This window comes from Carettochelys insculpta, chromosome 1 (assembly GCF_033958435.1).
Source record: "Carettochelys insculpta isolate YL-2023 chromosome 1, ASM3395843v1, whole genome shotgun sequence".
Taxonomy (NCBI): Eukaryota; Metazoa; Chordata; order Testudines; family Carettochelyidae; genus Carettochelys; species Carettochelys insculpta.
Window position 1 is genome coordinate 340,214,817 of NC_134137.1, and position 19,674 is coordinate 340,234,490.

Below are 19,674 nucleotides of genomic sequence, written 5' to 3' on the forward strand. Positions count from 1 at the left end.
TAATCTTAATATGTCTTTAATGTTATGTTGTAATGCTGTTTTATACACATGCATACAGTATTCATTTGTTACACTGCAATAAGCCTAGTCTATACATATTTTTAGAGTGTCGAGTCCATTTGTTCAAGAACTCCTTCTAAAACCTAAGAGCTAATTTGGTATGAAGCTTCCTCTTACCCTAACTTAAAGCAAGGTCAGAGTCTGGTTGTGCCAGGAAAACAGGAAGTGCCTGGAATCTGATGGTTTTCCAGAACATGGAGAGGAGGGGCGATATACTTTAGATGGACCACTGCGGGCAGTAAGTGCAGGCGACAGCGATACTGCAGAGTGACTACTAGGATCAGCTCTATCTGGAAAACAATGGCCACCTGGGCAGAGGGCTCTCAACCCTGCTGGTCAGTGGACAGGGTAAGAGCCCCCTGCGCCAAGCCCTCCACCCTTGCCCACCGCTGCAGTGCTGGACAAGGGGTGCCCTAGTGGGTGACCAAAGTGTGCCCTGGGGCTAATCATCCACAACACACACACACGTGCGCACACACACCAGGGCCACAATCCTAGCCTAGTCCCACTCCCACAGGTAAGGCCAGTGAAGGCATCCTGATCCCACCCCTCTCCTGGAGCTCAGGCTGGGGCCAGAGAATGAGTCCCAGCTCCAGCTATCCCTTACCCCACAAAAGTTCAGACTGGGGCCAGGGAAGGCATCTTACCCCAGACACCCATACCCCACACCAAGGAAGGCACCCTGCTCCATGCCAAGCTCCAACTGGAATGCAGGAACACATCTAAGCCCTGGCCTCCTCACTCTCCTGAACAATACCAGTTAATTTTGCTAGTGTTATTATAAGAAACGCCATATGCTAAGGGTTGACAAATAGAAATCCATATGTCACCAAAGCTTGAGTGGCATTATAAAATCCAAGATTCAGTAAGTGCAACAACATACACCTATGCATACTTGTTTATTTTGTTTGAAATAAAGGAGGGGGAAACAAAGAAAACCACAGAAATCCCTCTATGGTATCAGAAGGAAAAGGAGACTTGAGCTTCTGAAAGAGCCAAAGAGATCTCACCCCTTCACAAGATAAAAACCAACCGTTAATGCAGTAATGGGCTATTATACTTCAGCAGTAAGTAGCATCACCAATGACGTAGGCCCATTTTAACCAACTATACACATGGACCCAAAAGTGGAGTTCTGTTACATGAAGATTACCTTTAGCAAAAGCTTAATTACACCTTCAAGTATCTCAGCAACAGATTTTAACGTTACTCAAGATGGAGTCAACAAAAAACCTAAAACGAGTTGAGTAATTTGCAGTCACTCTGCCACCACCCCTACATTTTATTTTTCTAATCTCCACCCAAAGACTTTCAGAAATAGTGTTACAGAACTGGACATGTAAAGGCAGCCTATTAAAATCATAAGCAAAACACTAGGGGTTCTCTGTGCATATTCTAGCCACACGAAAATGTGTAACAAAACCCTCTGCTTCTTTAATGTAAAAATAAGGTTCCCACCTTTCTTATAAAAATCTATATTCAATCTTCCTATGCATCCAATGTTTGATTCACAACACTATTAACAAGGACCAAAAAATTAACCTTTGTACAACTCAATAAAGACACCTGTTTGCCAAGTGTAAAAACTTAAAATTAACTATGCCTATGTCTACATTAGAAGCATCTGTCTACAGAAGTTACTGTCGGAAGAGATATTCCAACAAAACTTCTGTCGACAGTTCATGTCTACACATAAAAGCAGATCCGCTTTTGACCTGCTCTGTCAACAGAAGGGCCCCTGGAGCACGTACACAGCTTTTTTGTCAACAGTTTCTGTCAACAAAATGCATTTCATGTGTAGATGCTCTGCACGTTTTGTCAACAAAACACCAGTTTTGTCTATAAAACTCTCCAGGGTAGATGTAGCCAATGATTTTTTAATTACATAATGGAGGTCGTAAGTAGAAGAAAGGGGTTTGCTCCATCTGCTGACTTTCTCATCAGGCAAAAAGCATTTTTAATGATAATGGAATAATACAAACTAGACCCAATGATAGAGAAATAAAGTTTATAGAAATGCAAATGTTAAAGTGTAGCAGCTGATAGAAATTGAGTTGGTTTATGACTGGGGAAAGGTATTCTAGTTTCACTACAATACACCTTTTTGTCTGAACACACTTTTTTAAAAGTAACTTCCAGTCTGATTTATTTCCGTCAAATACAGTACATTTATCCAAACAAGAGCATGTACATTCAATACAGAACATTTCCAGCAACAGTTACAGTTCAGTTCCCATTCACAGTGTATTTTATTTTTAGTGCTATGCACTAAAAGGCCAAACATTTTTCTATCCATAAAAGCATATATTTTTTTTTTACTCATGACCTTGTGATCAACATTTTTAGATTTTTTTTTTAATACAAAAAGTATATATGACACAAGGCACCTCCCTAAGAAAGAGAGCGAACCTCTATAAAACATGGTATTTCTTCTGATGTAAAGTACCTTTCAAATTTTGGCAATTTGACACAAATCACTAAACAAAATATCTTCTAAAAAGTTAAAAAAAAAAGTTGATGCACAGAAACCTGCCAAGATTTTCATAATGGTAGGTGTGCTGCTGTTTTGCTAAAATCTTGATTATAAAATAAACAAAAGGATCAGTAAAAGCATTTTACAAATCCTACAATAACATCAAGTGCTAACTAAAGTGGTCATTTAAAACCTTGCAAGAAAAAAATATTCTGAGTTTCTTTCACACTAGCCTCCCTTTTCTTAACAGTTAAAGAAATAAAACTAGCATAATAAGAAGTGGTTGTGCATGGATTGTCTGTCTATAAAATAACAGAAAATATTCACTACCTTCATATTAACATTAGTGTGGTGTTCTTTTAAAACAGTAACTGAAAAATTAACTGCAACTATCATTAAAGTGCTTGTGTATAATATTTAAACACAAAATTAAAGAATAAGGGAATGTGTGTTTTTGTAAACTTCCTAAATGTTTACAAATGAAAGGCTGTCCTTTGAACCTTGCATGGGAAGTATCGGCAGTATCTCAAAAGCAACTTCAGTTCAGTGAAATTCATGATATCCAAAAGTTGGAAAATAAATCAAACTGAACTGAACTTACAGCAAATACTAAAAATTAGAACAATTCAGCCAACAAACATTAATATGCTGTTTGCTCTTATACATTCATTTGTAATAAATTTAAAACAGTACATAAAGCAAAAGTTTGACAGTCAAATAGAATACCACAAGGAATCGCAGAATTGGTGCATTAGCAGTACTAAGGCCAGTACCTACAGTAACTGCTCAAGCTGATTTCTTCAGTGAAAATAACTTTCCTTTCTAAAAATGTGTTTTGTAAAAGTAGGTTTTTATGTTTTTAAATCACAGAAAGTTCATTTTCTATTATAACAACTTTGCTGAACTGCATAGACACAAGGGTAGTTAACTGCTTTAGATGCGTGTTGTGCATTGCAAGTCAGTCACTTGACAGTGTTCAGAAGAGGCATTGTCCTATATCAAGCCATCAGAATGGCTATTAATTTAGTAAGAAATCTATAATTTATGAAAATATTCTCATTTTTCTTATGGTACCATTTTCAAGATATTAGTGGTTCTAACACCAAATTAAAGTCTTTCCACTCAAATGAACTCCAAACTTTCCGATCACTTGAAGTTATCTGAGGAGAAATGGGAATAAATTAATATTTTGAGTTTACCAGTACAATTTGTTTATAAGTAATACAACAGTTAAATCATTTTTAAATGTAAGGTGGTACTAAGATTTACAACAAAAATCTTAAAATCCCTCTCTTCCTGTCAGACAAGATTACCATAATTTTAAGATAACCCAACTCATGTTTAAGTTGCATTTTCTTTGCAGTGAGTGGTTACCAAACCACTAAAAACCCACCCACGTATACCCAACTGGTATTCCACTGAAGGTAAACCAAGACAGAGTTGCCTTCAGGAAGAGAGCACTTCTGAGTTGAAGTCAGTAGCTACAGGACAGGGCATACGTATTCAGCCATATTTTCACTTAACAAGTATTTATTATCAAGAGCGTGCCAATGTAATAATTTAAATATTCACTGCTGTCCCTCCCCACCCGAGCCCTCCCTCACATGCACCTGCTTTTATTACAGATGTCTGCAATATCCAAAAACCATTCAAGTACAAACTGTAATAATTCTGAAACTGAAAATGGCCATTTATAAGTTATTTCTGTTTAACAAGAAAATAATATTTTATATTTAGAAAACTACCTGTGCCATAATTTTGCCTGTCAAACATGACTGTGGAAAAACAGTAATTATGATAAAGAAAAAAATACCCACATTTAAGGCCCTATCCTGGAAATTCTGTCATGAAAAGAGATATTTTTTGAGGAATATGCTATTATGCTGGGAAAGTGAGGGAACCTTCATAGAATAAGTTAAAAGAATGATAATCAAGTTTAAAGCTGGTTGATCATTCCAAGTTAGAAGTAGAGATTTATTTTCTCTGCTGTAATTCATTATAGAAGTACCACAATATTTTTGTAACTATCCTACAAATAGTATACATTAGCAGGATAAACCATGTGAACAAGGAACAAGTGCAAAACTAAATTTTAAAATATCTACTGTAAACATAAGCCAATATAAATTGATTTTTATAATATTAAAACAGTTTAGAAGACCTGTACAGCCTGAATGTATTATGTTGCAACTTCCTGCAGAAGGAAAAAAGTTTAGAAATTGACTTGAGCCACTGAAAACATTTTACTGGAGAAGCAAATGTGATAACTGTATTATTTTTGCACTTCCCACACCAACAAGTCTATCGGAAAGTATCTCTTCAGACAATAAAAATCATAGCAGATTTAGAAGGGGTGTGGCTTGTTTGTTTTTAAATAGAGGCAAAACACTAGTTTCTCACCAGACAAGAGCTTTTGATCTTGTACTTCTGCCTTTGGTTTTGGTTTCTTCTGGTGAATGAGATGCATTTGCCTTGTGAGTTTTCTTGTGGTGTTCTAAAAAAGTCTTTTTGGCAAATGCCTTTCCACATTTATTGCATCTGTGAAGAGAAAAGTTTTTTGTGACTTTTACTTCAATGCCAACATCAGCTCCTTCAAACTTTTTACTGGGTGAGTTAGAGGCGACATCCTGTTTTGAACCAATCTGTCTTGCTTCATCCCTCTGAGGGCCTCTTTTTGCCACCTTATTTAAAACAAAATCAATAGGCTTTTTTATTGCTCTGATTTCTAAACTTGCAGTTATTTTACCAAGGTAGCGTGATGACTTTTTATGAACTACTGTTATATGCCTTATCACATCACGTTTGCGACGTGTTTCATAAGTGCAGAGAGGACACCTGTAAAATTTTACATAAATGTTATTTCCATCTGTGTGCAACTCAATGTGTTTTGTCAAGTTCTGCTTAGAAGTAAATTGGCGTTTACACAGTTTACAGTAAAGCTGCTTGAAGTCAAAGCCAGCTGAAAGTTTTGGCTTTCTTGTTTTTTGCTGGCCACCTGCAGCAGATGGATTTGTTGATTTAGGGGTTTCATGGTCTCGTTTAACTTTATTTTTCTGTGCTGCCGGTGTGTTCTTTTTCTCACTTGAATGACTTGTTCCTTTTAATTCATTCTGTGGAGAAAGCGTGATGGAAGGGATTGAAGATTCTACAGAATCTGCTGGTTCAACTTTTACTTTTATTTCTGTGCCATTGGCAGTATTATTGGGTCCTTTCTCTCTTTTAGAGTTCTTTATGGAAAGCGTTATCTTGTGAACAATTTGCATGTGCTTTTTAAGCATTATTTGTGAACTGTATTTTCTCTTGCACAGAAGGCATTTGCACGCAGTTAAGTTGTATTCAGGCTTTGAGGAAGACCTTTGTTTTCGGGTCTTAAAAGATTTTTTGGCAGAAACTGTATCCAGGAACAAAGGTTGCCCAGGCTTTGTAGCTATATCAGGAGTAATGGAATCCCTTCTTAACCCCCTATGAACTTCATCAAAATGCCTCCTTACGTTGGCTTTTGTAGCAAATGATTTATAACATACAGGACAACTTCTACCTAATGTTATAAGCACATTCTTATTTCGTCCTTTTGCAGAGCGCTGATTTGGTTTCTTTTTTGTTTCTATGTACTTCTTTAGTTCTTCCATCTTTTTTTTGTGTACTTTTCTAATGTGCCGACGTACACTACGTCTGGAGTGAAATTCTTTTCGACACAAACAACAAATCAACTGATGGCCAAAATCAGAATTATCGGAAGAGTCCAATTCAGGATTTAATGCTGGAGGTTGTTCCTCAGGAGTAGGTATTACATTTATTACAGCATTAGCAGGTGGTGACTCTAAAGTTTCTGCAGCTGGAGTTGAAACAATTTTGGGCTGCTCAGTGGTAGGTTCCTGTATTTGTAATGGAGCTTGAACAGGAGTGCTGTTGATCTCATTGTTTTCTTCTGGGTTGTCAGTTCTTGAGACGTACTGAAACACAGCATTCTGATTTGTTTCTATAGGTTCTAGCTTAATTATATATTCTTGTTTGTCCACTCGTGGATAAATAGCTTCCAGAAGATTATTTACGGCTTGGCTTTGTTTATCATTTACATCTGGGAGGTCTGTAAAAATAAAAATATATTGTTTAATCTAGAAATCTCAGTTTATTTCAGATTTGCCTAAACACTGATTTATGGTGCCCACAAATTTTGTTGTTAACTCAGTTTTTTTTTAAATACTTTCTTATAACTTCAGCCAAGCTAAAAAGGAAAAATCTTGATTAATCTGTAAACTGAACTAGTTCTTATTTCCAGTAGAGGAGTTTCTCTGGATAAACAACAAATATTTTAATTACATTATTATCAATGTTCTTAGAGACCTGGGTTTACTTCAGAGATGAACATTTTCTGGCACATCTGGACTGGTAGCCCTCAGTTTAACATGTCCTTCGTGTAGGAAATTAATTTCTACTGGCTAAAGACAAAATTATCGAGATGTAACACCTGACCTTCATGAGTATTACCTAATGTACAACCATGAGGGGGGAGATTGTCCTGGGGCTAGAGGCAGAGCAGTCTCAATGAAGGACTTGCAACTCTACAGGTTACTTCTCCCCGCATCCCTCCACCTCCCAACTTTGTCTATCAGATCCCAGAATTACTGACTGTTAGAAAACACTATGGATGGGGCTCCTAAAAATTGGGAAGAAGAATGCTTTTGAAATCAGAGTTTCCTTCGAGGGAACTCCAACTACATGGTTATTTGCCCTTCAAAAGCGAGATCCCGTGGGAGTATGCTAATGAGGCATGAGAAATTTAAAACTGTGCCTCATTGGCATTTTTGAATGGCTGTATTTACATACCCCTTCCAAAAGGGAAGGGCAGCGTAGCCACAGCCTACAAGACCTATACAATTGCAAGATTTCCATAGGGAACATCATAAATAGGATGAAAGGACAAAAGAAGAATTTCATTTGCAGCAGATTAGACGTTTCACTGGCAGAAAGAGGTTTTTATAAAATGGGAAGTGCCTAGAGTGCTTGGTAAATTAAAACAGATATACATAAAACACTCAATCAGTATTTTTCAAAATAACCTTAGAATTCAGAACATCTAAATCTGTGTAAACAAATCTATTTTGTAAGTTTCCATTTTGAACAGTGATATTAATATTAAAATAACTCGCAACAGAAAGGTCAAGGCAAAGTAAGGTGTTTAAACTCAGATGAGATTTTGCTTGCACATATCTCTAACATGGACTAAAAAGGATACTTACTGATCCTCTTCTCCAAGTGCAAATGCATTCAATTTATAATGAGTCCTGAAACAGTCACTCAAACTATTCCTTAATACAACACTCAGGATGCCCTATCCTGAGAGGCTTACTGAATCACTAAATCAAATATATGAATGGGGCACAATTTCCATGCAATGCCCTTATTTCCAGAATATATTAATACCTGCATGTGACAGTATCAGACTAAACTTACAGTTAATTGGCCCCATTAGGTCACCCATGCAAGATGCAAGTTACTGTGTATGATTCAGAATGTGAACATTAAACCAATATTAGGTTTCTCAGTCTCTCTCAACTCCAATGACTAGCTAACACTTTTCCCTAAAAGCAATCATTAGATCAGTCAATCAAGTTTACTAAAATAGCTGGTTTAGGAGACCAAAATAAAATGGCTGTCTGAAACTCATGCTCTGACGTAATATCTAAACAACCTTTCTCCCTCAATTCCCAAAACCTACTCTCTTGGCAGTCACTCAATGATTAGGACGTCTTCATGTCACCCTCCTATTTGTGAGTCCATTGATGGCTGATCAGCCCAATTCTGGAACCGCAGATCTTATCACAGCAGAGGCAGGTGTTAATAGCTGTTGGAGGGGTGCGTGGCAGTTTTTACCACTCTTTTCTTCTTCTCCAATTCTCATCATCTACACTGTGGCAGGACCTCTCAAATTGCTCTACCCTCTCAGAGATTACCCTTCTCCAATGGGGACAGTCTTAGGCAAGGTTCTCCCCTCCCAAGTGTCAACACCAACGCTGCACTGTTTCATGTGTGCTTTCAGCATGTCCTTATATTGCTTCCACTGGCCCCCAATGCTCCTCTGTCCTTCCTCCAGTTTGGAAAACAATCTGTTTTGGGAGGCACTGATCAAACATCCAAAGCACATGACCAGTCCAACAAAGTTGTTGATGAAAGATAATGGCTTCAATGATGGTCATGTTCGACTCTTCCAGGACACAGTGCTCATGCACCTAACCTCCCAAGAGATATTTAGGATTTTCCTGAGGCAGCATTGATGATACTGTTCAAGTGCCTTCAAAAGACGTTTGTATGTTGTCCAGGTTTCACACGCACATAGCAGCGCTGGAACAAACACTGCATGGTATGCAAGGAGCTTCTCCTTGGGATAGTGGTCCCGGAGAGTATTACACAGAGGAAGATGCCTGTGAGTGACTCCTTTTAGTGTTGGGGGACTGTTGCACTGCAGCCATCACGTAGTTCTTGATGGATAGAAAACTCAGGTCCAATAGCCTGGAATCCATGACAACTGGGAGCCTCCTGTCCACTGCAGCCTTCATCTGTCTTCACAGCCATTGTAGCATAACCCTTGCTATCCTCTGCCCGTTCTGCGTTGAGATCATTTTAAGATCATTCTTTGTCTGGACTCTCCCCCCTTGATCTCACCACCATGAGTGACACTGCAGGGAGTCTAGTGCTCACAGCAGGATCGCTCTCGGGTTCATTGAAACACACAAGCCGCGCCGCGCCCCACCCACCATGACAAGATTACAATGCAAAACCTACTAAGCTCCCCACAAAAACCAAGCACAAAGCTGCACAGGATGGATTGTCCAAGAGAATCTGATAATTTTTAGACAAACCTCGTTCAGAAGAGTGTTACAGGCTGGCAGTGTGGAAGGACTTCTCTGATTCCAAGTGAACACATGGTAGCCAAATCAGACAAAAATATCAGGGCTGAAGAAAATCAAATGGTTTCCAAAGCAGGCATGCTGGAGGGGATCTCTGCCTAACATTCCAGGAGAGAAAAGCTTCTTCTTGCCATCAAGAAGAAAGTTGTTGACTTGGAATAGTGAGTTGTATGCTAGAGACTGGCCTAAGAGAAGCAAGTAAGGTATGTCAACACTTCAATTAAACAGACATGGCTGGCCTGTGCAAGCTCACTCAAATTGAGGGGCTGTTTAATTGCAGTGTAGATTTCCAGACCTTGGGCTCTAGGACCCTGCAAGGTGGGAAGGTCCCAGAGCCCCACAAGCACAAATCAGCTGTTGTAGGCCAGCCACCCATGTCTAAATGCAGTAGACATACCGAGAAAAACAGACATGCAGAGCTGCATAGCACTGGTTGAGCAGAGTGTGATTCTACTTACACTGGATTACATAGAAAAGAGAGCGAGAAGAAACATCAGCAAAATTAAGGAACTGCTTGAAAATGCTGAAGGAGGAAACCCAATCTGTAAGTAAAGTTTAATTATAGCATTATAGCTGATCTGTCTGTAAGAAAAAGTTGGAGAAAGCACACAAGACGCTATCTCCCCGCCGCCAAGAGTATATAAAAAGAGCAATCAGCAGAAAAAATAATTATGAAAAAAAATCAAAGCATTCCAAACTCAAACGGCTATAACCTCTCTGCTCTTAAAAAAAAAACAAACAAACCACACACAACCAAAAAGCACTAGGGAAATTATAGCAGCACTCAAGAAGGCAAAGATCCAGTGCAAAAGGTGATTCCTAGTTAGCTTTCAAAATCAGTATTACGCAGAAAGACTATAAACAAGGAGAAAGTACATTCAAGATGCTTGGGATAAAAATCCATATCCCAGCTGTACAACACAACTATCCAGAAGTAGTAACTACAAATAAGCCACTGAAAACCTCTTGGCAAACAGTAAAACACAGGGGGGAACAAAAAAACAAAAACATGTAACAGACTCTAAAGATCATACTGACAAAGGCAGAAGTGAAACTGGAAGGAAAATATAAATATTAGTAACCTAAACACTAACCAAAAGAGGTTTCTTGGGAGTTACCAAGAATACCAATTGAACCATGTTAACATTTCAAAGAAAATATCTGAAATATGTTTTAATTGGGATAATCAGAAATAGCCATATTCTACGTTTTTAAAGCACAAACCACAGCTCATGTGCCACATGTGGCTTTTTTTATAGTTCAAGTGCAACTTAGAGTTCCCCCTCACACATACCTATTCTTCAGCTAACAGACCAAGGGTAGAGCATGAGGCTTCTGCTTGAGATGCCACGTCTGCTGAGAGTTGCCAACTGCGACTTAAATGTCCCCTCAACCCCAACACATAAACTTAACAGCTTGAGTCAGGGCCTCTCTTCCTCCAGGCAAACACACCCTTACCCTCTACATCCTCTCCCTATAGCTCTCAAGTGTTCACTCCGCTTAGAAAAGCGAAGCAAACAGCTGAGAGCTGCTGCTTTAGCTCTGTGAAGAGAAGCAGCATCAAAAGCAGCGGCCATTCTCAGCTGCTCCCAGCTCTATGCTGTAGTGTCTTTCCTTGGCTGCAGTTCTCAGCTTGCTGGTTCCAGAGAAGCAGCCCAAGTGTTCACAGGGAAAATGCAGCTCAGTTTACATGTGGGGCTAGTTTACTTGTTGATTTAGGGTAAGGGAAAGGGGAAGGTACTGGAGATGTTGAGGAGAATTAATACAAGTTGCAGTAGTTTGGACAGCAAAGGAGAAATGAGATTAAAAAAAAAAAAACACTCTCCTCATTAGAAAGCAGAGTGGCCAGAGGTGAAGCAGGTTGGCAAAACACCCACGCATACTGGAGGTGCATCAGTTACCAAAGTGCGGTGATTCCAACATCAATGAAATAAGAATATCTCCATATTGGAGGAAATGGGGCAGTGCCAATGGTTTCAGTGCCAAAGGCTTCAGTGCCAAAGTGGTGCCAACACTGTTGAAGTTGCGGGCATCACTGCCAACATCTGACCCTGCATATTCAGATGGCTCCACTGGTTCATAGCGAAGGAGATGGGCTTCTGTTTGCCTCTTGACTCTAAGCCCACTCACTTGGGTCACTGACTTTCACCCAGTGCCCTGTATGTATTTAATTGCGGTTAGTACTGAGGATACAGAATAGACCAAAGAACCTTTCTTTTTTGGTAGCTCTTTACAGGTGTGGGATGAAGTTCTTTTCCTAGCTATCTTTACATAAGAGTGAGCCTTCCTCTGTGTAGATGGATGCCTGGCACAAACCTTTAAGTTGCTGTAGGGAAAGTATTTGTGTGGGATACAGGTCTCCCCTTAGCATTGAATGCATTCAGAGTACCCATCTGAAATGGGATTGCCTCCCAGCAGCAAAGAGAGTACTTGAAACCCAGTGAATCAGGCATGGCTGAACTGCCTTAGTTTCAGCTTCAAGGGTGAACATGAACTATTCTAAAGGGGCAGAAAATGTATTTTTAATGAAAAAAATAAATAGGGAAAGTAAAAGGGTATGTAGATCTAACTAGTATAATAAGACTATCATAAAAACTATTGGAAACACTAGATAAAGCTATAGGTTTTTCATCTGCTGACAGGTCACTGTGAGGTGGAGGATGGTTGAAAAGGACCTGAAGAAGATTTAGTCACACACAACTAACAACACTGTGAAACAGGTGAGCGTATGCACAACCCAGATAAGCACTGTTAAAATTCTCTGATGTGAGGGCTCGTCTTCTCCACCCTGCCGGCATGATGCCAGTGCACCATGGCTGCGAAAACATGCTACGTCGACGGGACCATTCTCCCATCAAAGTAATTACTTTTTTTAAGCCTCAAATAAGATGTGGAAGCTATGTTGGCACGAGTGTGTCTTACTGACCTAGCACAATGTTTCCAAAGAGGGAGGAGGGGCCATGAGCCAAAAAAAAAAAAATCTATTTTTAAAGTCTAATTCATTTGAAATAATTTTTATAGCTGCATTTAATCATCTCTTCTGTAAGCATCCTTCAGAATTGTTAATCTGTTCCAATTATTAAAAAATTAGAATGGTTACATTTTAACATCTGTTGGCATTATTCATCACCAAATAAAAAGCACAGTGCAACATCTGTGGGGGAACTTAACAGATGAATTATGTTTAACATAGGGGCGGGGGGCAAAGCATGTAAAGCTATCTTCTTTTTATCGTATGTATTTCTACAAACGCCAATGTTCTCCACTTTTCAATTGCTCTCTCGGAAAATCATTCACATCCTCTTAAAGCCACATGTTCTGCTAAGTTTGCCAATATTCATTGTCAGGATAGCATCTGTGTTATTTGTTATTTCTTCTAGCAGAAGGTAAATTCTACTCTTTTAAATAGTGATTGTAAGCTTATAATAGTTACCTATATCCATATGTGTATAAAGCTTTTCAGATCATTTATAACTTTTAGTTAATCAGATATTCATTACATTTGGCATCCAAGTTTATATTACAAAAAAAATGACTATTAATTCTTTATATTATATATGGGGAGAGAGAGGTCTTGTTAATTACAGAATTTTTAAAGCCATTTTAATAGTATTTTATTCAATTTGTTAGTTGAGGGGCTGAAATTTTTCTGATATATTAAAGGCCGAAAGAAATCATCTTATTTTTTTGTAGAAACGTCAATGACAAAAAGGCAGTATGATGAAAAGTATAGCAAGTCTGGCTTCACCATCACTGAAAAAGTGGGACTGACCTCTTTCAGTGGATCACATGCTGTGCTTCTTCAGCAACAATGCCCTGAGACATACCATAAGGCATTGAAAGATAGGCAAAAAAAGTTTTTTTGTTGCCAAATTTCAATGCTGGAAATGTAGGAAGCTGGACACTACTGGAGCTTTTCATCAGGAAAAGGCCAAACTGGTGAAAGCGTCTTACAAGCTGTCACTACGCATTGCCAAAGCAAAGAAAGCTCACATGATTGGAGAGAGACTTGTGAAAGTGTTCTTGTTGAACACTGTAAATATTGTGCTTGGCTCCAAAAGCCAAAAAAGTTAAGAGAGAATTTTCTGATAACACAGTGAAGCATCACATTGGTGGACTTATAGAGGATATAAAAAGACAAGTTTTGGAAAAAAACATAAAAGCATTGGGTTTTGGTTTTTTTTTTGCAATTCAGTGAGACACTACCGCTGATGAAGCTCTATACTGTCAGTTGCTTCTCCATTCTCAATTTGTGGATGATGGATCTGTGAAAAAAGAAAAACTTTTTTCTCAAAAGCAATGGAGACCACAAAGGCTTCCAACGTTTTGGCAGTAATTTCACTTTCTGCCAGCCACACCCCCCGCCCAGCCAAGAAAATGGTCTTTCAAGGCAAAAGATAGTTGGCGTCTGCTCTCGCTTTGAATTCATAACCTCGATCGAAGAAAAGAATCCAGCTGTAACTGAGACTCATTGCATCACCACAGCCAAACCTTGGCTGCTAAGACCCTTCCAGATGACCTGCATATTTCGCTGAATTTGGCAGTCAAAGATGTCAATTTTGTGAAGAGGAGCATATGAAATATTAGGCTTTTTGCAGCTCTTTGTGCAGATTTGGGAGCTGATCATAAAGCTCTCCTGAGTCTGCTGGCTCTTGAAAGGAAATATGCTAAGCCGACTCTATGAACTCAAGAATGAAGTGGAATTTTTTCTCCAAAGTCAAACAAAAAAAATTATATGGTGCTTTCAGCTTTCACTGGCATATCTGTTGGATATTTTTGAGGCTATCAACAACCTCAACTTGAAGCTGCAAGGAAGAAATGCAAACATTGCCCGCTACAACACTATAAGAAGCTTCATGGAGAAAAAAAAAAAAAAAAAAATCAGCTTTAGAAATGTCAACTTAAAGCTGGAAACTTTTCATCACTTCCTCACCTCCAACACCTAGCTGAAAAGGAAGATCTTGATCAGCATTACCTGGATCAAAAGAACAAAATTATGTCTCTTCTGGACTGCCTTGCTGAGGATTTCATACACCATTTTCCAGGTGCCACCTTAGATCATCCTGCTTAGACACTGGTGCAAAATCAATTCAACATTAATGTGGATTCACTACCAGACCTTTTGCAAGAATAAGGCATCTTATGATGCATCTTAACCAGTTGATCCACTCAGCCATATCCACATCTTCATCCACATTATTTTCTTCCAATAAGCAGTTTTCCTTATGATGTTTCATTTTTGCACCAGGCTGTACATCATCCTCTTGCACTGCTTACACTTAACACATTCTCCTTTTTACCCAGGGAACAAATAGCAAGTATTGGGATGTAAGCCATAACTAGGGTCTACTTAAATCAGGGAAATCACACAATTTCCATATGTCTGACATGGCCTAAATAAAACACACCTGTAAAATTTACTATTTACGCCAGACCCACACATGAAAAACATGTGACTTATGTGCAACATTTTTCAAGCTAGCAGCACTGGTCATATTATTACCAACCTTACTTCTTCCCCTGTTGCTGGCAGGTTGCCCTTCCCTCAGAGCTGGGCTGCCAGAAATGAGATTAAGGAGGAGACCAGATTTCAGAGTCTGTGACACAATTTTCACAGCTGCAAATTTGGTAGACCCTATGCATAACTAAATATCATGAAGAATTAGATACTTATTAGGAAATAATCCTTTGGTAATCCTCCTAGGGCTTTCTAGTGAAAATAGTCACAAAGATGATGAAGACTGCTTAGCTATTTCTAGTCTCTTATTGGAAAAAATAAAAGTAGTTCAACCACAGAGGAAGGGTTTTAAAAAAAAAAAAAGTGATGTTGTGTTTACCAAAAAGTTAACACACCAATTATGCACTCATCAAAAGAGAAGACAGATGGATATTTCCTTACATTTTATTGAACATTCATAGTACATTCACCTACCAAAAGAAAAAAGAAATAGCACTCCTGCACAATTTTTTTAATATTTGTTAGATAAGCCTAGTCTGTTATACATGTACATAGATTTCAGTCAGTTCAATCAAGTCACAATCATCGTTTAGGTGCTGGAACGATGCTACCTCTGTAATATCGTAACACCCTGGTAAATAAAATTATCAAATGATCTTTAAGCTAAAGCTAACCATTGTAATTTTTTTGTTTGTTTCAGATATTTACATGACAAGGATTTATAAACTTGTTAAAACTTTGTAAATGAATAGTTTTTAAAAAGTAGCTGGTTGAAGGATCACAGATGCTTTCTATTTGTATTATACCTTCATTATTTCCCATGATAGTAGCTTTTTAAAGTTTGTTTAAAAACGGAGGCTGTTCGTATGTATACCTATAAAATGAAACAGGGACTCAATCCATTTAATATAGTTAAATGCACTCAACAAAAAAAGCCTGCTTTCCTTTGGACAGGAAATGTTGAAGTCTTTTGCTTGAGCAGCTGGTTTTGTTTTAGTGGAATGACAGTTGTAGATAATATAGCAGGGATAAAATTTAAGTTAGTTTGACTGATTTATACTTTTCTAATGCTAAACTCAATGCAATCACAAAAATCTTATGGGCTGACTTCTTCTGTAAGGGTGAGCCAAGAGTCAATTCAAAATAATCTCACTTACTTCTGTATACTTTTTTCCCCCATATTTTCTCACATATTTTTACTTGCGTGCAAGAATGCATGAAGAAAATAGTCCATTTATGAAGATCTGTTGATAAGAATTTAACACTGTAGACGCTGTCCAAACATTGCGAAATTATTTTCTGCATTATGACAAAATATTTTTAGTTGGTGTACAATACGGATCTTTAATATGCCTTTGTTCACAGAACAGAATAGATGTCACAACTAACTGCCTCTACACCTTCCAGTTAAATAGCGGACAAGATACCAAAAGCTAGACTACAGCTTTACAATCTACCCTGAATAAAGGGTGGTCAAGAGCTGCATCTCAGAACAGACCCGAAAATTAATAGTGACTCAGGGTCACAATTTCTCTCCAGCTCAGAGTAGGAAGGAAGTTACTTCATCCTTTTGTCATGGAAAAGCTTATTCATCCCATATGATTGAACAGCTACCTTGCCCAATAATTTAAGAGTAGGAGCTAAGAGTGTTCACGTGTCTCACCTCTCCTTGTGGGGGGGAGTACTGGATAAATAGTCACTACAAACTCTCTAACACACTCAGCCCCAATCTGAACAGAAACTTGTAAGGGAGACCCAACTTCTCACTGTCTCATACAGTCAAGTACGGGTTGTGACAAACTAGCATAAAAGAGACCATTGGCTACTGGCAGAGGATTCTAAGTTTTGAATAATATTTTCAAATATCAACATTTTTGAAGCATCCAACCTTGCACAGGAAAATACTGAAGAGCAACAGAAAAGCAATCCTTCAGTCTGGAGTATTATCATGCCCTTAAGTCAACCTTGTCAGGTCAGCTTATCACCATCACACTAATTCCAAAAGTGAAGGATTACCTTTGGTCACTGATGTGAATCCTCATTTGAGTAAGAGGAGTCACTGCTAAGTAGAGACTCCGTGTGTGAGGGGTGAGGTGGGTCAGAGTTACACCCAGCTCTCTACCAGCTCAGCTGCCTCCTGGGCTCTCATCTTCAGGAGTGGAGAGCAGCTTTTCATCTCCCTGCACAGGGAGCAGGGCACACTCAGCTCAGCTGGGGCAGAAGACAGATGGGCTGTAGGTGACTGCCTTTCTGGTCAGTTTCATGGCTCAAGAATGCTCAAATCTGAGTACATCTAATGTTATACTCTAAAATTTAAATATCTACAAAATATGTGCCTATTACTAATTCATCAAAAAGCACAAGTGCAAAGAAAGAATATTTTAATTCAGGAATGCTGTCAATGGCATTTGCTCAATATGTTTTCAATTTGAAATCATAAACCCTTGATAATATGGTTTAAAAACATGATTGACAGTTTATAAAATGTTTTTACCAACATGTTCATTGCTGTAAATAGCATAGATGTGTTCCTTTCCCAAAAAGATTTTAATAGAAGCTCTTAATAAAAACTTTTAGACATGTGAGCTGCAAAAATTTAATAGCTCATTTTCATATAAATGGGTAAAAATTTCACCGAGTACAAAATTTACAGGAGAGCCCAAAATGTATTATTTCCTATACTTTTCACTCTTCTCTCTACTTTTTTCTATTTTTTTCCAGTTCAGTATAGAAAGTGCAAGAGAAAAAGTCACGGCCATACTCTTGCTCAGTAATAACAGAGCTACTTTACCCACCATCTTCAACTGCTAAATGAAATTTATTAGAATTTTTGTTACTTTAATGGAGCAGCAGGCATAAGTCAAACTTCTGTGCAGGAGCATAGCTTTAAAGTAAGATGAGAATGAGGAACTATACCATTAGTCAGTCAAAAATGCTCCATAAGTCAATGGGTAGGGCATAAGACAAAGACTTAGGCCTTGCTTACACTAGGAACTTACTTAGGTATAATTACTTCTCTCAGAAATGGGAAAAGAAAAAAAAAAAAAAAAAAATCAATAAATCCACATACTGAGAGATGAAGCTATGCTGACCTAAGTCTTGGTGTAGACCAGCCTTAGCTCAGTGGAAAAATTCTTCCATCAACCTAGCTATGCTTTTTAGGGAAGTAGATTATGTACAACAAGGGGAGAAGCCCTCACTTGTACAGATAGCATCTACACTGAAGCACTACAGCTGCTTCGCAGCAACATGTTACGTGTAAGACCTATTGTTATAAAACCTGGGTTCTAATCCCATCTATCACTGACCTGTGGTATAACACCAGGCCTGGCAATTTATTTCTCTGTGCCTTCATTGCTCCCTCCATGCTTTGTCTGTCTGGGCTATTTAGATCAATATCTCTTGGATTCAGGTGTTCCAGGTGCTACAAAACAATGCTCTGAGCTCAGCTCAGACCTCAGTTGCTACTTCCATATAGTAAAATTCCTTCAATCCAGCACACCCGGGACCGGATTAGCAAATTTTCTAGACTACTGGACGTCACCACCCCGTTCACCCCCAGCTTCTTCACCACCCCTGTGCCCAGATGCAGCTCACCACCCCCGTGCTCCTCCAGCTTCATAAGGTGACCAACCGTCCCATATTGGGAAAGATGATCCCATTTTTGGAACGCCAAAAAGGCATCCCTACTTGTTTTTTTTTTAAAAGGGATGAATTGTCCTGTACTTAGGCACTCAGGGCCGGGAGCGCCCGTGGCTGCCATTTTCCCAGGGCTCCTGGGGAGAAGGGGGAGCACCAGTTCCCTGGAGCTTGGTGAAGTCAGGAGCAGCCGACCCTCCCATCCATACCTCCCTGTCTCGTATTTGGGAAAGGGAGATTTGGTCGCCCTATTGCTTCACCACCCCTGTGCTCTTCCCACTTCTTCACCCCCACGTGTCTCCCGTTTCACCATCGCTGCATGTCCCAGCTCCAACCCCCACACGTCCTGGCTCAACTCCACCCCCACGTCTCCCTGCAGCCCTAACCTACCCCAGGTGTAACCCAGCTGCCCCCCTCCCACAGCCTTAACCCACCACCCAAGCCCCCTGACTTATGCGAATTTAGAGGTATGAAGAGTTGCATGCAACACAACCCACGTATATGTCGGGGGACTACTGTATGCTGGACCATTAGGATTTCCTAACCATCAGAGGCTAAATTAAAGGAATTTTACTGTACACATTATTGCTATTTCTATCTAGAAGGTTTTTTTTTTAAAATATTGATAATTTTCCTTCCCCTGCAAGGCACTTACAGTGATTTAAAGCTTACTTTTACTCAGAAATGCTGTGTCCAGATATTAGAGCTAGATCTTAGCTTGGTATTGGCTAAAAATTACCTAATGTATGGCACATCACAATGCCCAGCCACTAAATCTCTAACAGAAAAATCTTCAAAAAATCATCTCTTGCAAGACCTAACTTCATTTATATTTTCTCATTCCTATGTTTCCACAGGAAGAAACGGTTACTTTTCAACCATACTGAATTGAATAGCTTGGATCCTGATTCTGCAAAAAAAAAAAAAAAAAAAAAAAAAACTCATGTAAACTTACACACATCCTTTGCAGAAGAAAGACTAAATTAATGTCTTTGGTGCATCATTCACCTTCATGTTCTGCATAGAAACCGTCTATTTGACACAAAAGAAGTTTCAGAGAATGCGAAAGAATGAGCTGAAGTGATAAACTAATAAAAGTGAAGTGCTTCATTGTTTCACTGTACCTCCAATTTAGC

The 19,674-nt window shown here is 38.8% G+C and overlaps 1 protein-coding gene across 4 annotated transcripts in view; it reads right to left on the minus strand.

Annotated features, from left to right (window-relative positions):
* Nucleotides 1–1,381: 1,381 nt before the first annotated feature.
* Nucleotides 1,382–19,674, minus strand: part of ZNF800 (zinc finger protein 800) — a 34,929-nt gene continuing 16,636 nt past the window's right edge. For 3 of the 4 annotated variants that reach the window (XM_074984124.1, XM_074984126.1, XM_074984123.1), the window contains one exon: nt 4,930–6,620. In XM_074984124.1, coding sequence (XP_074840225.1) covers nt 4,930–6,620 — 1,691 coding nt within the window. Of the gene's footprint in view, nt 3,694–4,929; nt 6,621–19,674 lie in introns of those variants that run through there. The other variant, XM_074984125.1, reaches the window with a different exon arrangement.